The 25230-nt window shown below is 38.4% G+C and overlaps 1 protein-coding gene across 11 annotated transcripts in view; it reads right to left on the bottom strand.

Moving 5' to 3' along the window:
- LOC140190944 (probable E3 ubiquitin-protein ligase HECTD4) overlaps positions 1-25230 on the bottom strand; it is a 292655-nt gene that overhangs the window by 174025 nt on the left and 93400 nt on the right. For 6 of the 11 annotated variants that reach the window (XM_072247927.1, XM_072247930.1, XM_072247923.1 and 3 more), the window contains exons 8-14: positions 24929-25121; positions 18816-18977; positions 10138-10251; positions 9608-9748; positions 7097-7329; positions 4211-4356; positions 1423-1493 (exon numbers count right to left, since the gene is read on the bottom strand). In XM_072247927.1, coding sequence (XP_072104028.1) covers positions 1423-1493; positions 4211-4356; positions 7097-7329; positions 9608-9748; positions 10138-10251; positions 18816-18977; positions 24929-25121 — 1060 coding nt within the window. Of the gene's footprint in view, positions 1-1422; positions 1494-4210; positions 4357-7096; positions 7330-9607; positions 9749-10137; positions 10252-11088; positions 11404-18815; positions 18978-24928; positions 25122-25230 lie in introns of those variants that run through there. The other 5 variants (XM_072247924.1, XM_072247932.1, XM_072247926.1 and 2 more) reach the window with 2 other exon arrangements.

Raw genomic sequence — 25230 nt, 5'->3', positions numbered from 1 at the left:
GCATGGCCTGGGTGTTGGGGGGCCTTGATGATTGATGCTCCTTTCCTGTGACAGTGCTCCGTGTAGGTGTGCTATATGGTGGGGAGGGCTTTAACTATGATGGACTGAGTTGTATCCACTATTTTATAGGGTTTTCCATTCAAGGGCATGAGTGTTTCCATAGCAGGCCATGTTGCAATCAGTCAGTATACCCTCCACTGCACATCAGGATCAGGTTTATTATCACTGGCATGTGATGTGAAATTTGTTAACTTAGCAGCAGCAGTTCAATGCAATACATAGCCTAGGAGAGCGAGAGAGAGAGAAAGAGCAAGAGAGAGGGAGAGAAATAAAATAAATAAGGAAATCAATTACTGTAGATGGGGAATGTCTAAATTGCAATTAGAAAATAATCGAAGGAATCAATTCCTCAGGAGGCATCTGTGCAGAAAGAGTTGGTGCTTTGTACTTCAAACTGACACACCACATCCCACTCCCCAATTCACCAGACAAGCTAGCCCCATAACCCTATGGTGCATGCTACTGACTGCTTCCAAGTTATTTTGATGATTACTTAGAATAGTTGAAAAAATGCATTAAATGTACTGTAAATGCACTTAAGCACAATTAAAATACTGTGTCGTGTGTGTATGTGGGGAATACTTATCTTCACTTATCTCTTTAATGAAGGTCAGTGACACTATTATGGGACTTGGCTCGATCTTAGCTGTGATTGATGTTAAGTTGAGAGGTCAGATGCAATAGTATATGTAGTCCCACAGCATAAGTTGTCAGGGGACAACAGTGGATGTATGGGAGTGAGGGGGTCAGATGCAGCTGCCACTATGGAATGGTTTCACCTTATTCTGTACTTGAAAGCATTGAAATACATAGTTATGGAAATCAAGTGTGTGCTGTTAGCTGGGTGGGGGCTGGGTGTGGGTGGGGTGTCTGAGACATGGAAGCTAATTGTCAACAGTTCCTGACTCTTTTTTTGTGGTCATTACTGGAACTGTTTTTACAGAACCTGAGCTTGGGCTTAACATGTTCTGCAAGCAGATTTCTCAGTGTAAATGGTCAGGTACTCCATCAAGTTCAGGGTTCACTGCTGTGTTAGTGCAGGAACACTGACCTTGCTGGTATTCTACAAAATACCAGCAATTCCACAGCATTTCCATTCAAATTCTGACCCCCAAAAATCAATAAGTTATTACTGAAAAATCAATATTAATAAGCTCAGGGAAAGAAAACAACCAAATGAATCAAGGTCATGATTACAGTTAACAGAGGTTATTAGTCTTCCTGAGCTGCTCTAGCAGCTAAGCAGTAGAGACGGGAAAATGAAAATGTGTAAGCTTAGAAAAACTGTAAGAAATGTTGGGACCTTACTTTCTATTATATCCTATAAGCAATTGATAAGTGCTTCACCAGAAATGTACTCACCCTCAGCTAGTACAAGTTTCAGAAGATTATTCAGTTCCAGCTCTCCAAGATACAATGTGTGAAGTCCAGAGCTGCAGGTAAGAAGGTTACATTTAGCTCAGCAATAGCCTTTCGCTTATGATGGATTCAGATCACTTGCCAGAGATGTGACCACAAAAGAAAGCCTAAATTTCCAGTGCAATATTGAGTACAGTGTTATCAGAGGCCTTGTCTTGCAGATGAAAGCACTTGTCCAAGCAGATGGACACGAATGCTCCTACAGCACTACTTCAGAGGAGCAAAACGCTCCCTGATCTGGCTACTATTTATCCCATAACAAATGTCAATAAAATAATATGCATCACCGATTATCATTTTAAATTGGCATCAGCACCTCTTGCATTGCAACAAGCTGAACACTTCATAAATGCTTCACCAAAGGTGGAGAGGTTTGGGGCACATGGTAATGAAAAGCATTCTAAATACAAGTCTTCTTTTTAGGAAGTTCTTACTATAAAATCTACAATTTATAAACATGTTCGAATCTATCTATCAAGTTGGATTTGGTTCCACAGGGAAAGGTGGATCTAAACTACACGAAGGTCTTGCTAAACTCCACATAGACAATGCCTTCCACTCTACCTTGCCAATCCTCTTAGCCACCTAGAAACCATAGAAAAACTACAGCACAGAAACAGGCCTTTTGGCCCTTCTTGGCTGTGCCAAACTATTTTCTGCCTAGTCCCACTGAATAGAAACCATAGAAAAACTACAGCACAGAAACAGGTCTTTTGGCCCTTCTTGGCTATGCCGAATCATTTTCTGCCTCGTCCCACTGAATAGAAACCATAGAAAAACTACAGCACAGAAACAGGCCTTTTGGCCCTTCTTGGCTGTGCCGAACCATTTTCTGTCTAGTCCCACTGAATAGAAACCACAGAAAAACTACAGCACAAAAAAAATTTAATTTGTGAGACATAATTTTCCACACACAAAGCCATGTTGACTATCCCCAATCAGTCCTTGCCTTTCTAAATCCAAAGAATCCTGTCTCTCAGAATCCCTTCTAATAACTTTTCCACTAATGCAAGACTCACTGACCTATCATTTCCTGGCTTATCCCTGCTGCACTTACTAAAATAAAAGGCAAAGCATTATTAGCTATCCTCCAGTTTTCCACTACCTCACATGTGCCTGACAAAATAACAAAAATCTCTACCAGGGACTCAGAAATCTCTTCTCTTGCTTCCCAAAATACTCAACAAGACAAATGGTCAGGCTCCAGGAATTACCAGCCTTCATGCATTTCCGACTTCAGACACCTCCTCCTTCACAAAGTTGATATGCTTCAGAATATCACTGTTCCCTCCCTGATCTCAATGTCCTTCTCCATATGACTCTGTCTTTTCTGACCTGATACACAATATCCATCTATCAGGAACAGACTGGTCCTGAACTCTTCTTTTCTTGGTCTCAAAAGTCTGGTGACTGAAGTGAATTTGTTACAGCAGCACTGGTTTCAAAAATCATTATGTTCTTGTAAAATTAAATTCATTATTTTGTCTCTTGGATCAGCCACCATCCTGAGTAAGTGATAGAACAGAACACTATTTTATAATATAATTTAAAAGATTAACTATATCTAATGATAATACAAATATTAAACAGCAATTGGAAGGACCGTAAAGGATCATCTAAATTGTTTCAGGAACCATTTTAACATGCCCTTTGCCACAACAATTATTAATGTACTTTTAGCATGGAAATAAATTGCCAAAGATACTTTGCCGAATAACAGTCTGCAAAGAAAAAGCTACTGCAAGTCGTCACAGGCATCCCATTAACATCATTATCTTACGATTTTCTGCTCAGTAAAAAATTGATGTCAAATATCAGTTAGAGTAAAATTTTCCTAATAAAATAACATTCAGATTATTGTCGATAGTTGGATTAAATACTAGAATCCCAAAAGCACACAAGGAAATGATATTTGTGAGATAACTTTTTCCCCACTGGGATCAGCAAGAAAACAATAGAAACATATACAGTAATTCACATATTTTTAAATATATACTTTTGGTTTATCTATAAGACATTATGAGTAAGTCTAAGCTGCTCACCTAATGAAGTTTTTTTCAAATGTGAAGACAATGTTTCACATTCAGTCATGCTCCAAGTATACAACCCCGCAGTATGTCATGTCATGGACATTTTCAAATTACCTAATGCACTATGAAAACTGGCAGATCTCCAGAGTCTCACACCCTTTGTGCAGACTATATTAACAATGTCAGTAGCTCTCATGAAGGGGATACCAAGGGTGGATGAATTTATCATCTTCCTGCTGCACTTTCGAAGTACTGAACAACATTTTGGAAAGCAGTACTAGTTCTTCCTTCTCAACACAGGAGATAACGATACCATTTTCTTTCTATTCTTCTCTGCACCTTCCATTAAAATAGCGCCAATAAGTAATTTTATAAGTAATGCCCTGAACCCTCATCATGCAAAGCAATTTTCAATTGGGTTTAAAAATTATTCCTTGGATAATCTTACAGAGGCTTTCCAAGTCTGTCATTCATTCCGTTTGTTGAAATGATCTATCCTGATCTACGTGTCTCCTTCATAATGAGATTCAGACTGCTTCATCTTGGCATGACCAACACCACCACCTTTGGATCTCAAGATTTCAATACCATTAATCAAGCAGATTTCTAAAATGATTCAAATCTCTCATAAATCATATTTAACATCAAAGAGACCCAAATCATAAAATATTGTGAGTAGATATCATGAAGTATTCACTTACCTAATAGCAAGGCAAACTTCCCTCTGAATCTCTTCGCCAATTTCATCAACCGGCGTCTTTAAAAGTTGCCAGAGCAGTAACTCAGATCGATGTACAATCTCACGGTTTCTCTCTGTTTGCGGGTTGAAGAAAAATTTGAATATTACCTATAAACAAAAAACATGAAGCACCATTATAAATCATGTTTGCCTATTTGTTCCTAATCTGCCACATGACAAATCCTTTCAAATTGTTTGAAATACAGTTGAAAGAAAACTTAGTATTACAACCCAAGAAACTGTACTATTCCTCTTTGATAAACCCTCAAGCAATATAGTGAAAAATGCTGGAGAACTTAAGAAAAAAATTTACTAGAAATACTTACACAGGATGACTAGAAGTTATGGGGGGCAAAAAAATAGCTTGCATCGGGGCAGTAATTGGTTTATTACTGTCCCATGTACAGAGGAACAGTGAAAAGCTATGACTGGGATACTATTCATTGCACAGTACAATGAAGTAGTACAGGGTAAAAACAAAAAACAAGTAGATTGAAGTCTAACAGCTACAGAGAAAATGCAGTATAGGTAGATGGTAAGGCGCAAAGGCATAAAGAGGTAGATTTTGAGGTTAAGAATCCATCTTATCATACTGGGGGACCTTTAATAGTCTTTGAACACCTGAAACTTGTAGTGTGGGAGCCAAGGCTACTGTACTTCCTACCGATGGTAGAAGCTGCCCTTGAGCCTGGTGGTATGTGCTTTTAGGCTTTCGTATCTTCTGCCCGATGGGAAAGGGAAGAAGAGAAAATATCTGTGTTGGCTGGAGTCTTTGATTATGCTGGCTACTTTACTGAGAGCACAAAGTACAGAGTCCACAGATGGGAGGTTTTTCTCCCCATAAGGTACAGAGCTGTGTCCACAATATCTGCCAATTCTCGTGGCCGTGGGCAAAACAGTTGCCATACAAAGTTGTGATGCATCCAGATCGGATTATTTGTTTGGTGCATCAATATCAGAACTATTAAATATCTATCCAAGTATCATTAAATATCATTCCTTAAAATATTAATTTGTGAGCTCCCAACATATGCTGTTTGACCTATTCCATACTTCCAGTATTTCCTATTTTCATTTATTGGGACATCATAATGTAGCAAGGAATTTTAAAGCAGTATTATGCTCTGACGCTCAAAGCCAGTCAGGAGTAGAAAGGCTTCCGGGAGAGGTGGCAGCACAAGGTTGAGCAATGTGGTGAGGGAAAAACAAGTTTGGTTTTAAGGAAAACTGCTGGTCAAAAGAACCAACTAGGAACAGCAGGCTTGGGAATCCTTCCAGCATTGGACTTATTTCTGCATTTGAAAGGCATTATTATATTCTGGATGCCGAGTTAAGTAAAGGATTAAAGCCATTCCAATTTGGGCAATATTTTGATCAAGTAGGGTACAAATAAAATAAGGACATCTCACAAACTTTAGACTCAATTCCTGAAAAAACAGAATACTACCATATACGACCTTGAGATTCATTGTTTTGCAGGCACTTATGGGAAATCAAGAAATATAGTTTTATGAAAAGCTATACATAAACAGTCTGACAAACACCAATGTGCAAAGTAAGACAAACATGAAAATAAAAACACTGAAAAATGAGTTGTAAAGAGTCACTGAAAGTCAGTCTGTATGTCAAAGAATCGGTACAGAGTAGTGGTGAATGATACTATCCACACTGGTTTGGGAGCCTCATAGGTGTAGAATAATAACCATTCCTGAACCTGAAGGTGTGGGATCTAAGGCTTCTGCTGGCAACACTCCATTTAAATGTTCTCAAGGTGGAGAGGACTGTGCCTGTGATGGTCTGGGCTGTATCCACCAACTTCTGTAGGCTTTTTCTGTTACTGTGCATTGGTGTTTCCATATCAGGCCATGATGCAACCAGTAGGGATGCTCTCCACTGTGTATCTATACAAGTTTGTCAAAGTTGCTGGTGACAAAAAGTCAAATCTACAAGAGCATCTATGAAAGTACAAGTGCTATTGTGCCTCCTTTGGGATGACACTTGTGCTGGTTTCAAGGACAAATCCACCAATACGTTGATGCCAAGGAATTTAAAGCTATTGACCCTCTCCACTTCCATTCCCTAATGAGGACTGGCTCAAGGACCTTCAGCTTCTTCCTCCCGTAGTTGATAATGAGCTCTTTTGCTGACAATGAATACTTTCATAATAAATTTACTTTGAAATTTGAATTTAATTCTGACTAGCTTTGATCGGAACCACACAATCAAAAACATGTATTGCATGACTAATGGAAAGGCAGTTTAAGTCTACTTCTTAACTGCTGAATATTGACCCTGCTCTAGGTCAAAAAAGTGCAAAGTATGTCATTTCTCAAATCCACTTGATACAAATCTCAGGAAGGTGGTACAGGAGCCTCAAGACTCACACTGCCAGCTTCAGGAATAATTATTATCTTTCAACCATCAGGCTCTTGAACCAAAGAGGATAATTTCACTCAACTTCACTTGCCCCATCATTGAAATGTCCCCACAACCTAAGAACACAATTTCAAGTATTCTTCAATCTCACGTTCTCGATATTTATCGCTCATTTATTTTTTTTTTCCTTTTATATTTGCACAATCTGATGTCTTTTACACACTGGTTGAATGCCCAAGTTGGTGCAGTCTTTCATCAACTCTTATGATTATTATTGTATTATGGATCTATTGAGTATGCTCACAAGGTGAATCTCAGGGTTGTATATGGTGACATATGTACTTTGATAATAAATTTACCTTGAACTTTGAACATTCCAAGTTTCACACTTGAAAGCAATTCTTTTAACTGAAAATTTTTAATCAATGCTAAAAATATTGCATTTAAACAAAGAAAGCCAAAATACAAATACCTGAAAAACAACAAGAATACATCGGATAATGCAAGTGTCCCTGTTGGCCATGGCCTTCTCCATGATGTCACAGATACTGCTGAGATGTTGTGCTTCAATTGGATGTTGTTTACCCAGGAAGTTTGATATTGGTAAATTAGCACTGGCAGTCAATAAATTAAGCTGATGAATGCACATTGCTCCCACATGATGCAGAAGTTGGTTAATAACATCACTGGTTGAAATGGATCCATCTGAAGCATATAACATAGATGACAAGAATAAAAGCAAAGAAAACCTCCACTTCAAACACAAATTAGGTACAAATACTCAATTATACCAATAGCTTTGCATCAATTAATGAGAAGTATTCATTCAGAAATTATAAATCAACAATTGTTGATAAAGTGCTACAAAACTTCATCTAGGACATTGAGCAAAAAAGTTGGGAGATCATGGAACAGGAGGACAGGCTGCAGATGAAGTACTGTTTTCCGTTCTGGTCACTCCACTATAGGAGAGATGTAATTACACTGGGAAAAATACCCAGAAAAGAGTTACAAGGATGTTCCTAGTACTTGAGGGACTGAGTTATAGGGAGAGGCTGGACAGTTAGGACTCTATTCCTTAGAGCACAGTAGACTGAGAGGTGATCTTATAGAGGTGTATAAAATCATGAAGGACATAGATAGGGTGAATACACTCAACCTTTCCAAGATCACCCCCCAGAACTAGAGAGCACAGGTTTAAGGTTAGAAGGGAAAGACTTGAGCAGAAATTGAGGGGCAATGCTTTAACAGAAAGGGTGGAATATGTGGAATCAGCTGCCAGAGGAAGTGGTTGAGACAAGTACAAGAACAACTTGAGAAAGATGCCATGGTAGTGTAGTGCTGCAGCTCGGGGTGTTCCAGAGTTTAGATTCCAGTTCCTGCATTGTCTGTAATGGAGTTTGAACATTCTTCCCATGAGTGCATTGGTTTCCTCCCACAATCCCAAAGATGTACCAATTAGTAGGTTAATTGGTCATTGTAAACTGTGCTGTGATTAGGGTAGTGTTAAACAGGTGGTGCAGCTCACTGAGCGGTCCTTAATGAATTGTTTGTTTCAGTGCTCACCAGGGAGAGGGAATTTGATGAATGTGAAGTCAGTGAAGAAGAGGCTAATGAGCCGGAGCATGTTGAAGGTTAAGAAGAAGTAGCAGAGTTCCTGAACAACTCTAGGATAGGCAGTCCCCAGGGCCAGACAGATATACCCCAGGTGATTACCGGAAGTGAGCGATGTTCTTTGCATCCTCCCTGGCCACAGGAATGGTACCAGAGGACTAGAGATGGCAAATGTTCTGTTGTTAAAGAAAGGAAGTAGGGATAACCATTGAGTCTTATGTCAGTGGAGGATAAACAATTGGAGAGGATTCTTAGTGACAGGAATTACAAGCATTAGGAGAAGCATAGTCATATTAGGGATAGTCAGAATGACTTCGTGACAATTCATTTCCCTCTGTAGGTGCTGCTTGACCGGATGAGTTCCTCTAGTATTTTGTGTGCCTTGCTCCAGGTTTTCAGCATTTGCAGTATCACATCTCCATAGCATACTGTTTCCTTGGTATCAAGGTTAACATATTATTGCTTGGTTTCATAACATTCTGATGGAGAGAAGTGAATTGAAACAGTTCATGACCCACATCTGCATCAATGACACAAAGAAAAAGAGTGAAGCTCACAAGTAAGTCATTAAAAAGCACAATTTCAAAGTGGAAGGAATGGTTAAGAATGTAGCCTACAGAGTAAATAAAGAAAAACAGTAACACCTCAGGAGAACTTTTTTTTGATGAGTTAGCTTCCTCCCCAAAAAAAAGGAACCAGGTTTGGTTATGGGAAATGAGTAAGTGACAAGGAGAGAAAATGAAAGGACAAAGATCTCAGCATTAAACAGCTTCATTTCGCTACATGCAGAATAAAGAGAAATCTACGCTAACAATTTTCTCTGTCTACCACATCTTAGTTCATCTACATAATGTATCTAGATTCTTTTTGCATTGTTTGCATCTTTCTTAAGGCTACCTTTGTATCAGCAGTAAATTCAGATACAGCCTTCTGAGTCACTTAATTTAAATCACTGATATAAATTCAATAGTTGAGATAAGTAATAATCCTCATAACTTGTTATAGCTTATTATTAGTTGTTTGTCGACTCATGTTCACATGTAACTCTAAATCCTATGAGCCTGTATTTTACACAACATCCATTTGATGAAATTATCACATCGGTTTTAAAGGAAACTTCATCTGAATTGTTATAAAAATGTAATTTACTACTTTACTGAATTCATTTTCAGCACTCCCCTCAATCTGTCTATATACAATTTTGACAAGTACTTTTCAGAAAAGTGAATGCTTGAAGAAACTACAGGAGGGAAGAAAATAACAAAAAAGATCAAGCATACCACTGAACAAAAATTAAACCAATGATAAGTTAGCACGCAAGCCAAAGGAAGTACAGTTAGTTTTAAGTCCTTACAAGTACCAAACTAACCTTGGGGCTCAGGAATGATGTGATTAACACCCAGTCTTTGACACACATGATGGAATGCCTGGTTACCAGGATTACACCACTGATCCATGTAGTCACTCGAACACGTCCAAATCATATTGTTCATAGCATCATAGCAAGCCCCTAGAACAGAAAATAATTATTAAAAAATGAGGTGCATGAAGCTAAAAATGACCAATAGACAGGTTTTATGTATGGGATCTGTGAACACTGATACAAGTCATTATTCTTGCATTTAATGCTGCTTTTAGAATGTTCTTCTAATTGTTCAATTATGTAGTCACAAGACAATTCCTGAATTATCTTAATCTGGTAACGGATGTAAACAGTGGGAAGAGACTGATACATGGTTAACCTCCTGATTCAGGGTTCAAATTTGACAGCCACTAATTAAGTGCCTGGTCATATTTTGATTTATTCTGTACACGCATAGTTCATTATTTAAAAGTAATCTTTAAAATGAGAAGATTTTTAACTGATACATCTGCTCTGTGGGAATACACAATCCTTACCCAGTCCTGGAACTAGTGCTCCACGTCCAAGAGAACTACCAGCAGCGTCGATCAGATCCGCCCGGCTACTAAATTGGCCATCTGAGATATTGAATACCACACTAGAGCAAAGAACTATATAGAAAGAAAATGATTTGTGACCTCGGCAATCATGAAGCTATTACAAAGCAAATTACTGCTTGTTGCTTAATGTTTCGTATGACACAGAAGGCAGCTATTCAGCCCTTTGGGTCCATGCCAGCCCTCAGCAAAGGTATTACATTACTCCCATTACCCCTCTCTCATGTCCATCAACTTCCCTTTGACTATTTCACCACTTACCTTCGCACAGAGGTTCCACTTCCCCTTCATGAAGTCTGATTGTACAGTTACCTCGGTAACTCAGCCAGCATAATCAAAGACCTCACCCAGCCCTGACTTCTCCCTTCTCCCACCACACAGAAGATATAAAAGCCTGAAAACGTACCATCAGGCTCAAGGACAGCTTTTACTCTGCTGTTGTAAGTCTATGACCTTGTTCCTAGTATAAGATGGACACTTGACCTCACAATCAACCGCGTTATGACCTTGTCCCTTAATGTCCATCTTCATTGCACTTTCTCTGTAACTGTTGCACTTTATCCTGCATTCTGTTATTGTTTTACCTTGAACTAGTTCACTACACTGTGTAATAATTTCAAAATTCAAAGTAAATTTATTATCAAAGTACATATATGTCGTTATATACAACCGAGATTTGCTTTCTCATGGGTGTACTTGATAAATCCAAGAGCCATAACAGAATCAATGAAAGACCACACCCAACAGGGTGGATAAACAACCAATGTGAAAAGACAACAAACTGCAAATACAAGAGAGAAAAATAATAAATATTCAGAACATGAGATATTCAGAATTTGAAAGTGATTCTATAGGATGTGAGAACAGGTGAAGATGAATAAAGTTACCCACTTTGGTTCAAGAGCCTGATGGTTGAGGGATAATAACTGTTCCTGAACCTGGCAGTGTGCATCCTGAGGCTCCTGTACCTTCTTCCTGATGGTATCATCGAGAAGAGAGCATGACCTGGGTGGTCAGGGGTCGCTGATTATAGATGCTGCTTTCCTGCCATTGCATTTCATGCAGATGTGCTCAAATGGAGGAGAGGGCTTTACCCATGATGAACTGGGCCACATCCACTACTTTTTGTGGGATTTTCCATTCAAGGACATTGGTGTTTCAATACCAGGCTGTGATGCAGCCAGTCAATATACTCCCTATGACACATTTATCGAAGCTTGTCAAAGTATTAAAAGTCATGCTGAATCTTCACAAACTCTTAAGGAAGTAGAAATGCTGCCAATCTTTCTTCATAATTGCACTTAGGTGCTGGGCCCTCTGAAATGACAACACCAAGGAATTTAAAGTTGCCGTCCCTCTCACCTTTGGTTTCCCGATGAGGACCGGCTCATGGACCTCCAGTCCACTGAACTGTGTGAGCAGCATGCAAAACAAGCTTTTCACTGTACCTCAGCACATGTGACAATGTTAAATCAATTTCATTAATTTTAATCTAACTGCTCACTGAAAAATGCTCCCATAAATCTCTCTTCAAACAGTGATTATCTTTCATTATTTTCACTTTATTTGACAATCCATGAAAATAAACAGTACATTTGCCATTTTTGAAATTATTATACTTTATGTCTTTAACTTGCAGTCTGAGATCTGTCAGCAATATTGATACTCCAGTTTACTGTAACCGCTGGCATGAACTTCCTGATCATGCCTCCCACGTCCAAGCAATTCATGTATCACGAATACAACATGGGTCCTAACACCAATCCTGTGGGACACCACTAATAATAAGCATCTAATTATAAATACAACCATCATCTTCTTCCAAGCCAATTTTGGATCTAGTTTGCTAACCTGCCCTGGATCCTATGGATCCCCAGCCTTTGAACCAGGCCCCTCTTATATGGGACCTTGTCAAAAGTTCTGCTGAAGTCCACATTAATCATTCTAATTGCACTGCCCCCATCAAAAAATACTGTTATCTCTTCAAAGAACTCAATGAAATTGGTCAGACAGGATATTCCCTTGAATGTAACAATGGCCGCATCTAATTAGCCCATTTTTCAAAGCAATCACATAATTGACTCCTCAATCTTTTTTTTCCAGCAACTTCCTTCCAACTGATATGAGGCACAGAGGTCTATGGTCAACAGGCTTTTCTCTGCTGCCTTTCTTGAAAGAGGTAGGCCATATTTGCTGTCCTTCATTCATCTCATACCTTACTTGTATCCAGTGAACAAATACACATCTCAGCCAGAACCCCAGCAACTCGATCCCTTGCCTCCTGTAGCACACAGGAATAAATACCAGCAAAAAAAAAAACTGCCAGAGGAAATTAGAGGGTTAGACAGCAACTTCAATTCCTCATCTCTTTTTGGGATAAACACCATACCTTCCTGTGCATTTAAAGCAATTAGATGGACCTGACTTCACAATCTTGCCCATTAAGGCCTTGTACTTGACTGCATGCACTTTCTTCGTAACTACAACACTTTATTCTGCATTGTCTACCTCAAATACACTGTTGTAATAAAACTGTATGGATGGCATGCAAAATGAAGTATGATGGATTCCGGTTAATTGGGATACACTGGGACTAGTACATTAAGCAGCTACTCCAATTAGCCCATTTCATGGAAATAGTTAGTAGTTAAAAATGACAAACTACCATTTAACTGAGTAACAAATTATGTATTTAAAAGAAATATAAAACAAATTAGAACGTTAGCAATACTATTACAGTACTATAAAATTATGTATAGGTTCCTAAAGTTACTGGAGGAATTCATCCAGTATGCTGCTGTTTTTTTTGACTGTAAATGAACAAAATCAGTGCAGACACCTAGTGCAGATAATAGATTTGCCTTCATACAATGCTTTCAACATATGCATCTTTCAAATCTTCACTACTTGTGGTAATAGTAAAATCGCTTCGCTTTCACTATTGGCAGTTTCTGGGATCTCCAGGCCTGCATGCTTGAAACCGCAGTGAGCAAAACAGTTCTGAATAGTCTTATTGCTCATTTCTTATCAACTATCAGTGATAAAAATCACTGCTTTTGAACACAAACAAATGCAAATGACACCATTTAAAAACTGTTCATTCTAAGTATGATGTAGTGTTTAAAAGCCACACAAGTGCACACGTCTGTGCTAGAAGGAAACTGTTCAGCACCAGTCTACTGTCCTAAGTAAGTGGCACAGTGCACCCAAATAAAGAAAGGCTATTTTCTCTATCAGTTTTTGTTCTTTAAGAGTGTCTCAAATAAGCAGTTGCCCAGATTAACCAATACCCCAATTAACTGAATCTACTGTATTTCTATTGTACCTCCATATATATGACAATAATAAACCAATTTACCAATTTTATCCACTTTTAAGCATGGTAAGGCATCAAGTACCATTTATAAATGAAGTTATCTTCATTTATGGAGACGTACACCGGACTTTCACTTACCCCTTCATGAATTCCCCAATTGCAAACTCTATTTTCCTACGAAATATCAATAGAAAGTGTTCACTTAGCACCTCATCACATCTAAAAGGGGTGATAAGATAACCATGGGTAACAAGGGAAGTCACTGCCAGCATAAAAGCAAAAGAGAGGGCATATAATACAGCAAATATTAGTATGAAGTTAGAGGATTAGGAAGCTTTTAAAAATCAACAGAGGCACCTTAAAAAAAAAGGAAAGAAATATGAAGGTACGCTAGCCAAAGATATCAAAGAAGATACCAACGGTTTTTTTCAGAAATATGAAGAGTAAAAGAGAGGAAAAAGTGGATACTGCACCGATGGAAAATGACGCTGGAGTGGCACTAATGGGGACAAAGAAATAACAGATGAGCAGATTTTCCTCGTGTGAACAGATGAACTTTAATCTTTTAGCATTGCCAGATATTCGAGAGTGTCAGGGGGCAGAAGTGAGTGTAGATGCTATTACTAAGGATAGGGTGCCTGGGAAGATGAAATGCCTGAAGGTAGATAAGTCACCTGGACCAGATGGTCTACACCCTAGGGTTCTGAAAGACGTGGCATTAGTAACGATCTTTCGAGAATCACTAGATTCTGGAATGGTTCCAGAAGACTGGAAAACTGAAACTGGAAGACTGGACTCCAAACTTCAAGAAGGAAGAGAGGCAGAAGAAAGGAAACTATTGAATAATTAGCCTGACCTCAGTGGTTTTTAAGGATGAGCTTTCAGGGTACTTGCAGCCACATGATAAAATGGGCCACAGTCAGAATGGTTTCCTTAAAAGGAAATCTTGCCTGACAAAACTGTTGGAATTCTTTGAGAAAATAACAGGCAAGACAGACAGAGAATAGGTGGACATTGTTTATTTGGATTTGCAGAAGGCCTTTGACAAGGTGCCACACGAGGCTGCTTAACAAGATGAGGACTCATTGTATTACAGGAAAGATACTAGCATGGATGGAAGATTAGCTGATTGGCAGGAAGCAAAGAGTGGAAATAAAGGGTACCTATTCTGGTTGGCTGCCAGTGACAAGTGGTGTGTCACAGGAGTCGAACTGGGATAGCTTCTTCTCACATTATACATAGCTTCTTCTCACATTATACAAAGATTTAGATAACTGAATTGATAACTTTGTGGCAAAATTTGCAGACTATACAAATATAGGTGGAGGGGCAGGGAGTGTTGAAGAAACAGGGGGTTTGCAGAAGGACTTATCTGATTAGGAGAATGGCTAAAGAAGTGGCAGATGGAATATAGTGTAGGAAAATGTATAGTCATGCTCTTTGGTGGAAGGAATAAAGCTGTAGAGTATTTTCCAAACTGGGAGAAAATTAAAAAATCAGACGACAGAGGGACTTGAAAGTCCTTATGCATGATTCCCTGAAGATTAACCTTCAGGTTGAGTTGATGATAATGAAGGCAAATGCAATGTTAGCATTCATTTTGAGAGATTAGATTATAAGAGTAAGGATGTGACGCTAAGGCTTTATAATGCATTGGTCAGACTGCACTTGGGAGTATTTTGAGCAATTCTGGGGCCCTAATCTAAGAAAAGATGTGCTGGCATTGGAGAGGATCCAGAGGAGATTCACGAGGTTGATTCTGTGAATAAAGGGTTAACTTATGAGAAAGATTTGATGGGCCTGTACTCACTGGAGTTCAGAAAAATGAGAGGAGGGATCTTTTTAAAATATATCCAATATTGAAAGACCTAGCCAGAAGCAATAATGGAGAGGACGTTTTCTACAGTGGGTGAGTCTGGGACCAGAGGGCAGAGGATCAGAATAGAGGGATGTCCATTTAGAACAGAGATGAGAGGAATTTCTTTAGCCAAATTGCATTGAATCTGTGGAACCCATTGCCGCGGATTGGTGTGGAAGCCAAATCACTGAGTATACTTAAGGTAGGTTCTTCTTTAATCAGGGGTTCAAAGGCCACAGGGAGAAGGCAGGAGAACAGGGTTAACAGGGATAATGTATCAGTCATGTTGAAATGGCAGAGTAGACTCAATGGGTTGAATAGCCCAATTCTGCTCCTATGTCTTATGCTCTTCTGTTTTGTGTTTTCACAATTCATTGTCTTTCGCGCATCAACTGTTTGTATGCCTTTGTTTGGGTACAGATACTACTGTGTTTCTTTGAATTTTCTGTGAATGCCCACAAGAAAATGAATCTCAGCGTAATATATGTGACAAGTATGTGCTTGGATAACAAATTTACAGTGGTTTGAACTTTGTTAGAGAGGGGAAAACCACTGGGGATTCCTGCACAACCTGCTTACTCTTCCTGTTGGTCACCATCTTTCTGTCCTTGCAGAGTGACAGGCTCACTAAACATATTGTCTGCTTCATTCACGGCATCCCAGATGCTCCACAGTGAGGCTTTCCACAGCCGAAACTTCTCTAAGCCATCATCCAGGAGTAGCATCTTGATGCACTTCCTTCAGGTGTAGTCATTAGGAACACTGGAAATGTCCCTGATCTCCGACATCCTGCAGAAGTCTACCACTCTTCTGTCCTCCATAGACTTAATGACTAATAACTCTGACAGTCCTAATTTAACTTTGTAGACAATTTCAATCTTTCCAAAGGTATATTATTCTTCAAATAATAGAACAGAGAATGTAGCTGTGTCCTAGATTGTTTGTGATCAGGTGCAAGTACAAAGTAGCATGTAAGATTTAGTCACACCATTTTTCTTCCATCGTTTAATTTCCTAAGAAAATTACATACTCGTCGTTTTCTTGTATAGTTAGATTCAGATGTACAAAGCACCTCTCAGTTAAACTATATCCCATTCTTTAACTTTCTGCAGATTACTTCCTGTACCCTGACTTGATGTAACACCTGTGTTGTAAAACTAAACATATTTCATCATGAACACATTCATCTATCTCATCTTAAGTGCAAATACATTAAACAACAAGAGGAAAAAAAAACATTAGAACATACTGACTAAGGTGAATATTCCATATACTCAATTCCAACCCAATACTTCATGGAACTTGCCTTTTCAATTGTTATGTCCTAACTGCCAATCTTGCACAAACCAGTTCTTAAAACTAAGTGTATTTTAATATGAAAGAAAGATACAATGGATTCTGAAAATATAAAATAAAAACTGAAGATGCTGAATATTCCCAGCTAGCAAGACATCTATAGAGAGAGGAAAAACATTTTTTTGTTTCAGGTAACTAACAGTTCATTAGAAGAACAAAGGGGAATACCTGTAATGGGATATAGGAAGGAATGATGGCACATGGCAAAAGGATGCTCGTTCATTATGTGTCGTGTTGTATGATATGGGCGATCATTGTCTTTCTATGACCATGATTGTTCCTGGCAAATTTTTCTACATAAGTGGCTTGTCACTGCCTTTTTCTGGGCAGTGTCTTTACAAGACGGGTGACCACAGCCGTTATTAATACTCTTCAGAGATCGTCTGTCTGGTGTCAGTGGTCACATAATCAGGACTTGTGATATGCACCAGCTGCTCATATGACCATCCACCACCTGCTCTCATGGCTTCACATGACCCTGATCGGGGGCTAAGCAGGTGCTACACCTTACCAAAGGGTGAACTGCAGGCTAGCAGAGGGAAGGAGCGCTTCACACCTCCTCTGGTAGAGACACATCTCCAGCCCGCCACCCAAAAAAGAATGTAGAAATGTTAAATAAAAGAATGTGCCATGAGGAGCTTATCCATGAGGAGCTTATCCATGGGGATAGCAATTACCCAAGCCCGTTCTCTTGAAAATGAAAGCAGTAGTTGCCACCTGAAATTGTTCCATGATTCTATGAGCTCACAGACTGTAGTTAGATGCCACGAGGCAGAGGCAGAGAATTAAAATAATAAAGGGCAGCACAAACTTTTCCCAGTTCTGAAGAAAGGTCATCACAATTGATTCTCTCCCCCCATCTGATCTTCTATTTATGTGTCTTATTTCAAACATTTTCAGTTTTCGTTATTATTCTGATTGTAGCAATTAGTTATTCTGATTAAATAAATTGTACTAAAGTTAGTTAACACTATTTCTGAAAGTGCTGGATACATTTGTACCTACATGAAACTGCTTGATTTGAACTAAGCACATTCAAGAGAATAACCGCACGTTCTGTCCCCATAAACTTTGGCTACTTTACAAGATAACATTTAGTAAACAATTCCACACACAAAAATTAACAAGTCTGAATTAGAAGACCTATACAAGCAGCAGAATATTTTGGTGATAAAGGTACACAGTCCTTTATCCAAAATTCTGAAATCCAAAAAGCTCTGAAAACCGAAGTTTTTTTCGCCAACAGCTGACGTCACTCAGGTGTGACGTGGCAGCACTAGCAGAGGCCGCCAGACATCAGTTGTGGCTCAGCGCTCGTACTGGTTACATGTGCATTTGCTGTTCGCTGATATTTTGTGTTCACTGTTGACTTTGTGTTTAATTTCACTATGAAAATGTCAAAAAGAGCTGCGGATACACCTATGGGTAACAATGAGAAAAGAGAAGGAATCTTCTCTATCAATAACGCAGAAAGTGGAGTTATTGCAGAAGCTTGATCGTGGTGTGTCTGTGCGGCGTCTTACTGAGGAAAATAGTGTTAGAACTACCACTGTATATGATTTAAATAAACAGAAAGACAAGTTACTGAAGTTTTATAGTGACAGTGACGTTCTACATTTATTCAAATAAGTCATTTACCATGTGTTTGATTCGGTTTGTTTGAAGCTGTATATTTTTATGTTTTATTGAATGTTTTTGTTGGAAATAAAATTTCTTGTCATTATTCCCTAAATAATACAGTATAACAATTATTTACATAGCATTTACATTGCATTAGGTATTATAAGTAATCTAGAGATGATTTAAAGTATACGGGAGGATGTGCGTAGGTTTGGTGCGCCGCCGGGTCCTAAAGTCCACTGCACTGAGACAGGTTAAATAAGGGACTTGAGCATACCTGTTTTTTGGTATTTGGGGGTGGGGGGGTGGGGTCTGAAATCTGAAAAATTCTGAATTCCGAAATGCAACTGGCCCCAAGGATTTCGGATAAGGGATTGTGGACCTGTACCTGTCTTTGAAGGTACTGGCACCATGATAACATTTCATTACATAATGTACTTAGGTAATTTTAAATCAAATGTGACTTACCTTTTAAAGAGGACAATCCACTTGTACCACCAAATAAAGAGCGTGTTGCAGAACTTCCAGATCCACCTGGTGGTGCACTAAGCATCACCAGGTACGTCCCACAAGTATACATAGGGGTCTTCCTTAAGGTTTTCAAAGGTAAGCCACAGCTTGTATTCGCTGCTAAATGTTAAGAAAAAAATAAACACTCTTAATGTAAAGGAAATTTATTAACAAAGGTTTAATTCTGTTTCCATAACTTTTAATCAGGTAATATTAAGAGAAAAGAGATACCAAAGTGATTCTCATCAATTTGTGGTCAATTTGCTGATTGGAAGTGCACTGAGAGCGGTAAGCGTAAAGGAGGGGGGCTTGCTGTTCTGGTTAACAACAGATGGTGCAATCCTGGACATATTACAATTAAGGAACGTGTTTATAGCCCGGATATTGAACTTTTTGCTGTTGGACTCCGGCCATATTATTTGCCAAGGGAAATCTCACATGCAATTGTGGTTGTTGTATACATCCCTCCCTCTGCCAACCCGACGTCGGCGTGTAACATCATTTACACCATTGGGCACAGGAGTACATTCAGCCAGAGACTCATTCCACCGGGATGCAGCACTGAGCGTCATAGAAAGACATTCCTGCCTGTGGCCATCAAATTTTGCAGCTCCTCCCTTGGAGGGTTGGACACCCTGGGCCAATAGGCTGGTCCTGGACTTATTTCTGTCTGGCATGGTTTACATATTATTATTTGATTGTTTGTCGTTTTGTATTGCTATGTTTGTACTCTGTTCTTGGTTGGTGAAACTGTAACGAAACCCCATTTCCCTTGGGATCAATAAAGTATATCTATCTATCTAGATTAGTCAAATTAAAACAAATGTGTACTGTGCTTAAATTAAACAAAACTAGACAATAATAAAAGCACTTGGCCACTAAGTCTTGATAATTTTGCCAAAAGGCATCCATTTATTTCCCAACAAAAAGTTATGATAATATTAAAGTCAAATTGCCAATGCAGATCTGTTTTTCTAAATCAGCGTACTACATTGAATACAAATCGACATCGAAACTCCTGGGAATAACAGATCCAGGATTGCTCAAAATGGAGAAGAACATTCGGGATGGTATTGAGAACCTCAAGATTGCATATTGGGAGCACTGAAAAGATCTGTGAAAGGTAGAGGGGTGCATCACTTCACGATCTACCCATATACCTAATTCATCAGCATCTCTTGCCACATCTATAACAGAAGGGTCCTTCTTATGGTGCCTCATTGGTCACCTCAGACCCACAGAACTGGAGCCAAGATAAACGATGGCCCATTCTGAGAGAATGCCTCAGAAAGGAAGTTCAGGTGCTTGAGAAACTGATGATGTGAAAATTAATCCAGGGGGACAATTGTAAAGACTGATCATGCTTCAAGTAAGAGATCACAAAAACACCAAGCATATACAACAGAAGACAAATAGTGCTGATTACCAGATAGGGATCCAGCAGGAAGATTTATTCAGATGCAGCTTTGCAAAGTGGTGTTTACAAAAATGAAATGTTTCTAATCAGAACCTAGAATGTATGAATATGCCTCACTTATTCCTTTATTCCATTGTCCACTGCCCTTTCCTTCTCAGATTTCATCTTCTTCAGCTCCTCCACCTATCACCACCCACCTTCTTACATCACTCACACTTCCCTGCTCCCATTTTCCTTTTCTCACCAGCTCTTGTTCCACCCTCCCCCCCCCCCACCCTTTTATATTTGCTATCTTCCCTCTTTCTTTGCTGTCCTGAAGCAGGGTCTCCACCTGAACACTGATAGCTCACTTCCCTCCACAGATGTTGCCTGACCCACTATATTCCTCCAGCACTTTGTGTGTTGCTCCTGATTTCCAATATTTGTCGTCTCTTATGTCTCCATATGTTTTTTTCACTATTTTGTTGATATATGAGTAGCCAGTTCAGTATCAACTGTATTGCTATACAAACACACAGATACAAAAAGATATACTATTCCTAAAGGTAACACTGAACTTTAACAATTTTTACAACGGTCCTGTAATTCCAAGGTCATCATTAAGTGTACTGATTTGATTCTTTAATTATTTGATCATTTAATTAATTTAAATTCCCGAGTTTGAACTCATATCTCCAACTCATTAAGATTCGTCTCTCATTTACTATCCGATAGCTTAATTATTAGGCTACTGCTCTCCACCCTGCTGTCCCCAACCAAAAAAATTTTTCAAACTTATTAAGTACTGATTTTGCCTTTAGTTGCAATTTATCTTCTACCACTGGTCATGCTTGGAAACTTATGTTTTATAACTCTAAAACGTAAAACTAATTGAAAGGAAAAACATGAAGCTGGGGCTGCACGTAATAATTTTCATTTTTAATTTTTGTGCCTGTCTCAATTGCATCTCTGACTGTTGTTTCCATTGATATAGCTATTTCAACTGCTTTTTTAAAAAATGTAATTTGTGTTTCAGGAATGCTTTCTTGTAAGATTCTACAAACTAAATGATCTCTCAATGCATATCTAAGCCCATCACTGAAATGACAATGCTCAGACAGTTTCTTCAATTTGCTACGTACACTGAAATGGACTCTCCTTCCTTTTGGTTCCACTTATGAAACCTACAGCATTCTGCAATCAACAATGGTTTCAGTTCTAAATGTTCTTGCATTACTTCCACGATATGAGCAAAGCTCATTTTGTCTGGTTTGGTTGGAGCAGTTAAACTTCTAAGCAAACTGTGTGCTCTTCCACCTAATACACTCAGCAAAACTGGCACTCACTTCTCACTGGCTATTTCATTTGCTTCAAGCTACAGTTCAATTTGTTCTGTACATAGCAGCCTGTTATATACTATGTAAGTAGACTCATCTGCCTTTCTGATATAACCGGCCACTCCTTTTTTTAAATTAATCCAACATCACCCGGTACAGTTTATAAAATCAAGAATTTGTTTGTTTTCTGCCTTTTTTTTAAAAAAAACTCAAATATCTCTGTCCCTTCCCAAATAACCACTTGCTGCGCTGCTTTTTAAAAAAAAACTCAACTGTTTCTCATTGCGCTTCTTTTTTCACTTTTTAAAAAAACTGCACTTCAACAGATAGGTAGTCATCTCCGGTTCGTTTAAAACTTGCTCACCACCACTTAAGTTTTGCAACTCCAAAACACAAAATTAATTGAAAGGAAAAACAGGGAGCTGGGACTATGTATCTTAGTTTTGTCTTTACTTTAAGCAAGGTGCACACATCTGATGTGGTGACATGATGACATATGCCATTCATGCACTTTTACATATAACCCTTAATTAATTATTTAAACAAACAAGAATGCTTAGTCAAACAATATTACTCAAATTATTATTGAAATATTATATGCACAACAGAAGCAATTATTCTTTCAAACACAATGTGAAATTTTAGTTCGAAATGTGCAATAATTGATCATAGATGGCCTAGTAGGAAAATGAGGTTAAGCAAATCAACTTGACATACAGAACTGTTTTCTGATATTCTTCCTTGTCCAATAACCTTAATTTTGCTGTGAGCCTGAACAAAACCAATCTCAGTGCCTAATACTTGAGCCATGTCTTGAAATTGGAGAATTTAAATTCAAATCATAGACTAAATTTTTAAAAATTACAGCTAATCTCAGTGATAAAAGCATCTCGAGCAGAGAAGGAAATCTGCCAACTTCATTTGGTATGTCATATGAGTGACCCCAGACTCACCAATATGGTTTTAATTGCCACAGGTTGTTTCAGCTAGGCACAAACAAAAATACGGATGTGGTCAATATCACCCAGATCCTGTGAATAATTAGTGTTTTTTTTTACTTTCCAGCTTCAAAATTCAGTGCCTGGGTATCCATAGTAGGGATCCTTCATTTACTGGAACTGAGTGTCAGCAGCTTCAAGGCAGCAGATGAACAAAAATGATGTGACTGGGGCTAAGTGCATAACGGTCAGCAATTTGGGCTGCTGTACTTCATTACTGTATCCAGACTCAGAAACATACTCTGAAACTACACTGTTCATCTTTTCCTCTGCCACATTTCACTTTCATGACATGGTTTGTAAATATGTGTTTAATTCTATTGTATCAGCTGTCAGACCCTCTTCTCAGTCACCATCTTCATTTCAGAACTACAGTGCCTATAAAAAGTATTCACCCCCCCCCCCAAAAGTTTTCAGGTTTATTGTTTTACAACATTGAATCACTGTGGATTTAATTTGGCTATTTTTGACACTGATCAACCCAAAAAGACTCTTCATGTCAAAGTAGATCTCTACAAAGTGATCTAACTTAATTAAAAATATAAAACACAATAATTAAATGCACCAAGCACCCTGTTAAACTGGGGTCAATGGGAATCTGGGGAAAATCTCCACTAGTTGTAATCATACGGAGCCCAAAGAATGATGGTTCTGCTGGGTGGAGGACAATCATCTCAGCCATAGGACATCCCTACTGGAGTTCCTCAAGGAGGTTTTCAAGGCCCAACCACCTTAAGCTCTTTCATCACTGATAATTGCAAGTACACAGTGTGCAAGGTTGAGGCCAGAAAAAGTAAAAACATGCTGGGAACACAATCCTTCGAATGCACTATTGTACTTCAAACAAAATGTAGATGACAGCACACCAAACTACAATTTTTATGACAGTAACTGGAGAACCAAGACAACAATTTAAAAGGAATTCTAATAATGTATTGTGTTTTTGGTAGCTAATAGGGAACTACACTGAACAGGAAGCAGATCATCCACTTGAGTGACACCATCCAGAAATGAACAGGAAAGTTCAAAAATCTAAGTGTAATTTTACTAAGGATATTTCACTCAACATTTTAAAAAATGCTTTAATTGATTTAATATGGAACTTCTTGTCATATACTCTCATTTATTTTAAAATCTCTCTATTAATTGCCTGATAGCATCACCAAATCAGCGGAGTCCAATTTTCCCTAAGAAAATTATGTTGAAAAGTTCCAGGTTTGATTGTAAAACAGTAAGCAGCTGGCACATTGCAAATGTGGACACTCAGTCTTTTACCTACCACACCTCTGCCACACTAGAAGAATTTTCCCATACAAGAGAATTGACTTTAGAAAAGAAAGCAGAATGAGTACAAAACATTTTTGCAATTCTTCTCAACCTATAAATTATTGGAGATTGTTAACCTCTAATGCTGCAAATATTCAACTTCTGTTTTGCAACAAACATTGTTCTGTTAAGCAATGTTTCCAACAGAGTTAAATATCAACCTGCTTCAATTCTTTTCCATTAATATTACAAATTACCATTTTGGTATCAGCCAGAATCTTTCAGACCCAATGACAGCAATTTCAATGTTTAGTACTGAACCAGTAAAGGTCTATGCCTTCTGCTTCTTTTGAGTCAACCTCAATGTCTCAGAAAATTACTATACTACATCATCATTCCCTGTGATCACATCATCACAACAACTCTTGCTCTGTAGACTTGTACCAGTTGAAATCTAATTTAAGACCACCCTGAACTGCTCTCTTTCTTGGGAATTACACGTTCATCACAAGGCAGCCAAAGTGGCTGAAGGGGAAGCTCAGTATCGGGAAAGTTGACTCAGCTGCATTTCATTTATACTTTTCACAGATTCTCCTTCTTTTCTTGTTAAAATACATCACTCCTGGAGAGGGTGGACTAGATTCAAATATGAAAGCCAGAAATAATATTCAACAGCAGCGTAGCAGTTACTTTAAAAAAAATAAGATCATCAATAATAAAGACCAAGAACCTTTGAATGCAAGTATGTTTGAGATAGTTATATTATGTAACTCCAAAACGTAAAAACTAAATGAAAGGAAAACAAGGGAGAAGGGAGAAAACTCATGTACATTTGTTTTTTACATTAAGCAAGGTGCGCACTTACCATGTAGTGGCTTGATGCCGTATGTCATTTACACACTTTTACAAGTAACCCACAATGCATTATGTAAACAACAAAGAATGCTTAATCAAATAATATATTTACAATATTCCTCAAACATTAAATACACAGAGACAAGATGAAACTATTGCCAGTTAACTCAAGAAAATATTTAAAGGCAAAAAATTCGAAACAAAACAATTCCTTCCTACCAGAATGGTCTTCTTTCAATGTGTTGGTAATTGTGGAGCCAGTAAGAGCAGCCAAAGTGGCTGAAGGGGAAGCTCGGTATCGGGAAAGTCGACTCAGCAGCATTTCATTTATACTTTTCGCAGATTCTCCTTCTTTTCTTGTCAAAATACATCGCTCGTGCAAAGGGTGTGCTGTGCAGATCTCATTGTGCACCTAGTAGAGAAAAGAAACAAAGTGTCATGACTAAAAAGATGGCTGCAATTCAAAACAAACTTCTTTGCACAAGTTTCTACAGACAGATTTTAATGCAGTTCATTGACAT

The sequence above is a fragment of the Mobula birostris genome, chromosome 31 (assembly GCF_030028105.1).
Source record: "Mobula birostris isolate sMobBir1 chromosome 31, sMobBir1.hap1, whole genome shotgun sequence".
NCBI lineage: Eukaryota > Metazoa > Chordata > Chondrichthyes > Myliobatiformes > Myliobatidae > Mobula > Mobula birostris.
Note: the sequence above shows the minus strand (reverse complement) of the source record. Positions and strands in the feature narration are given on the sequence as shown.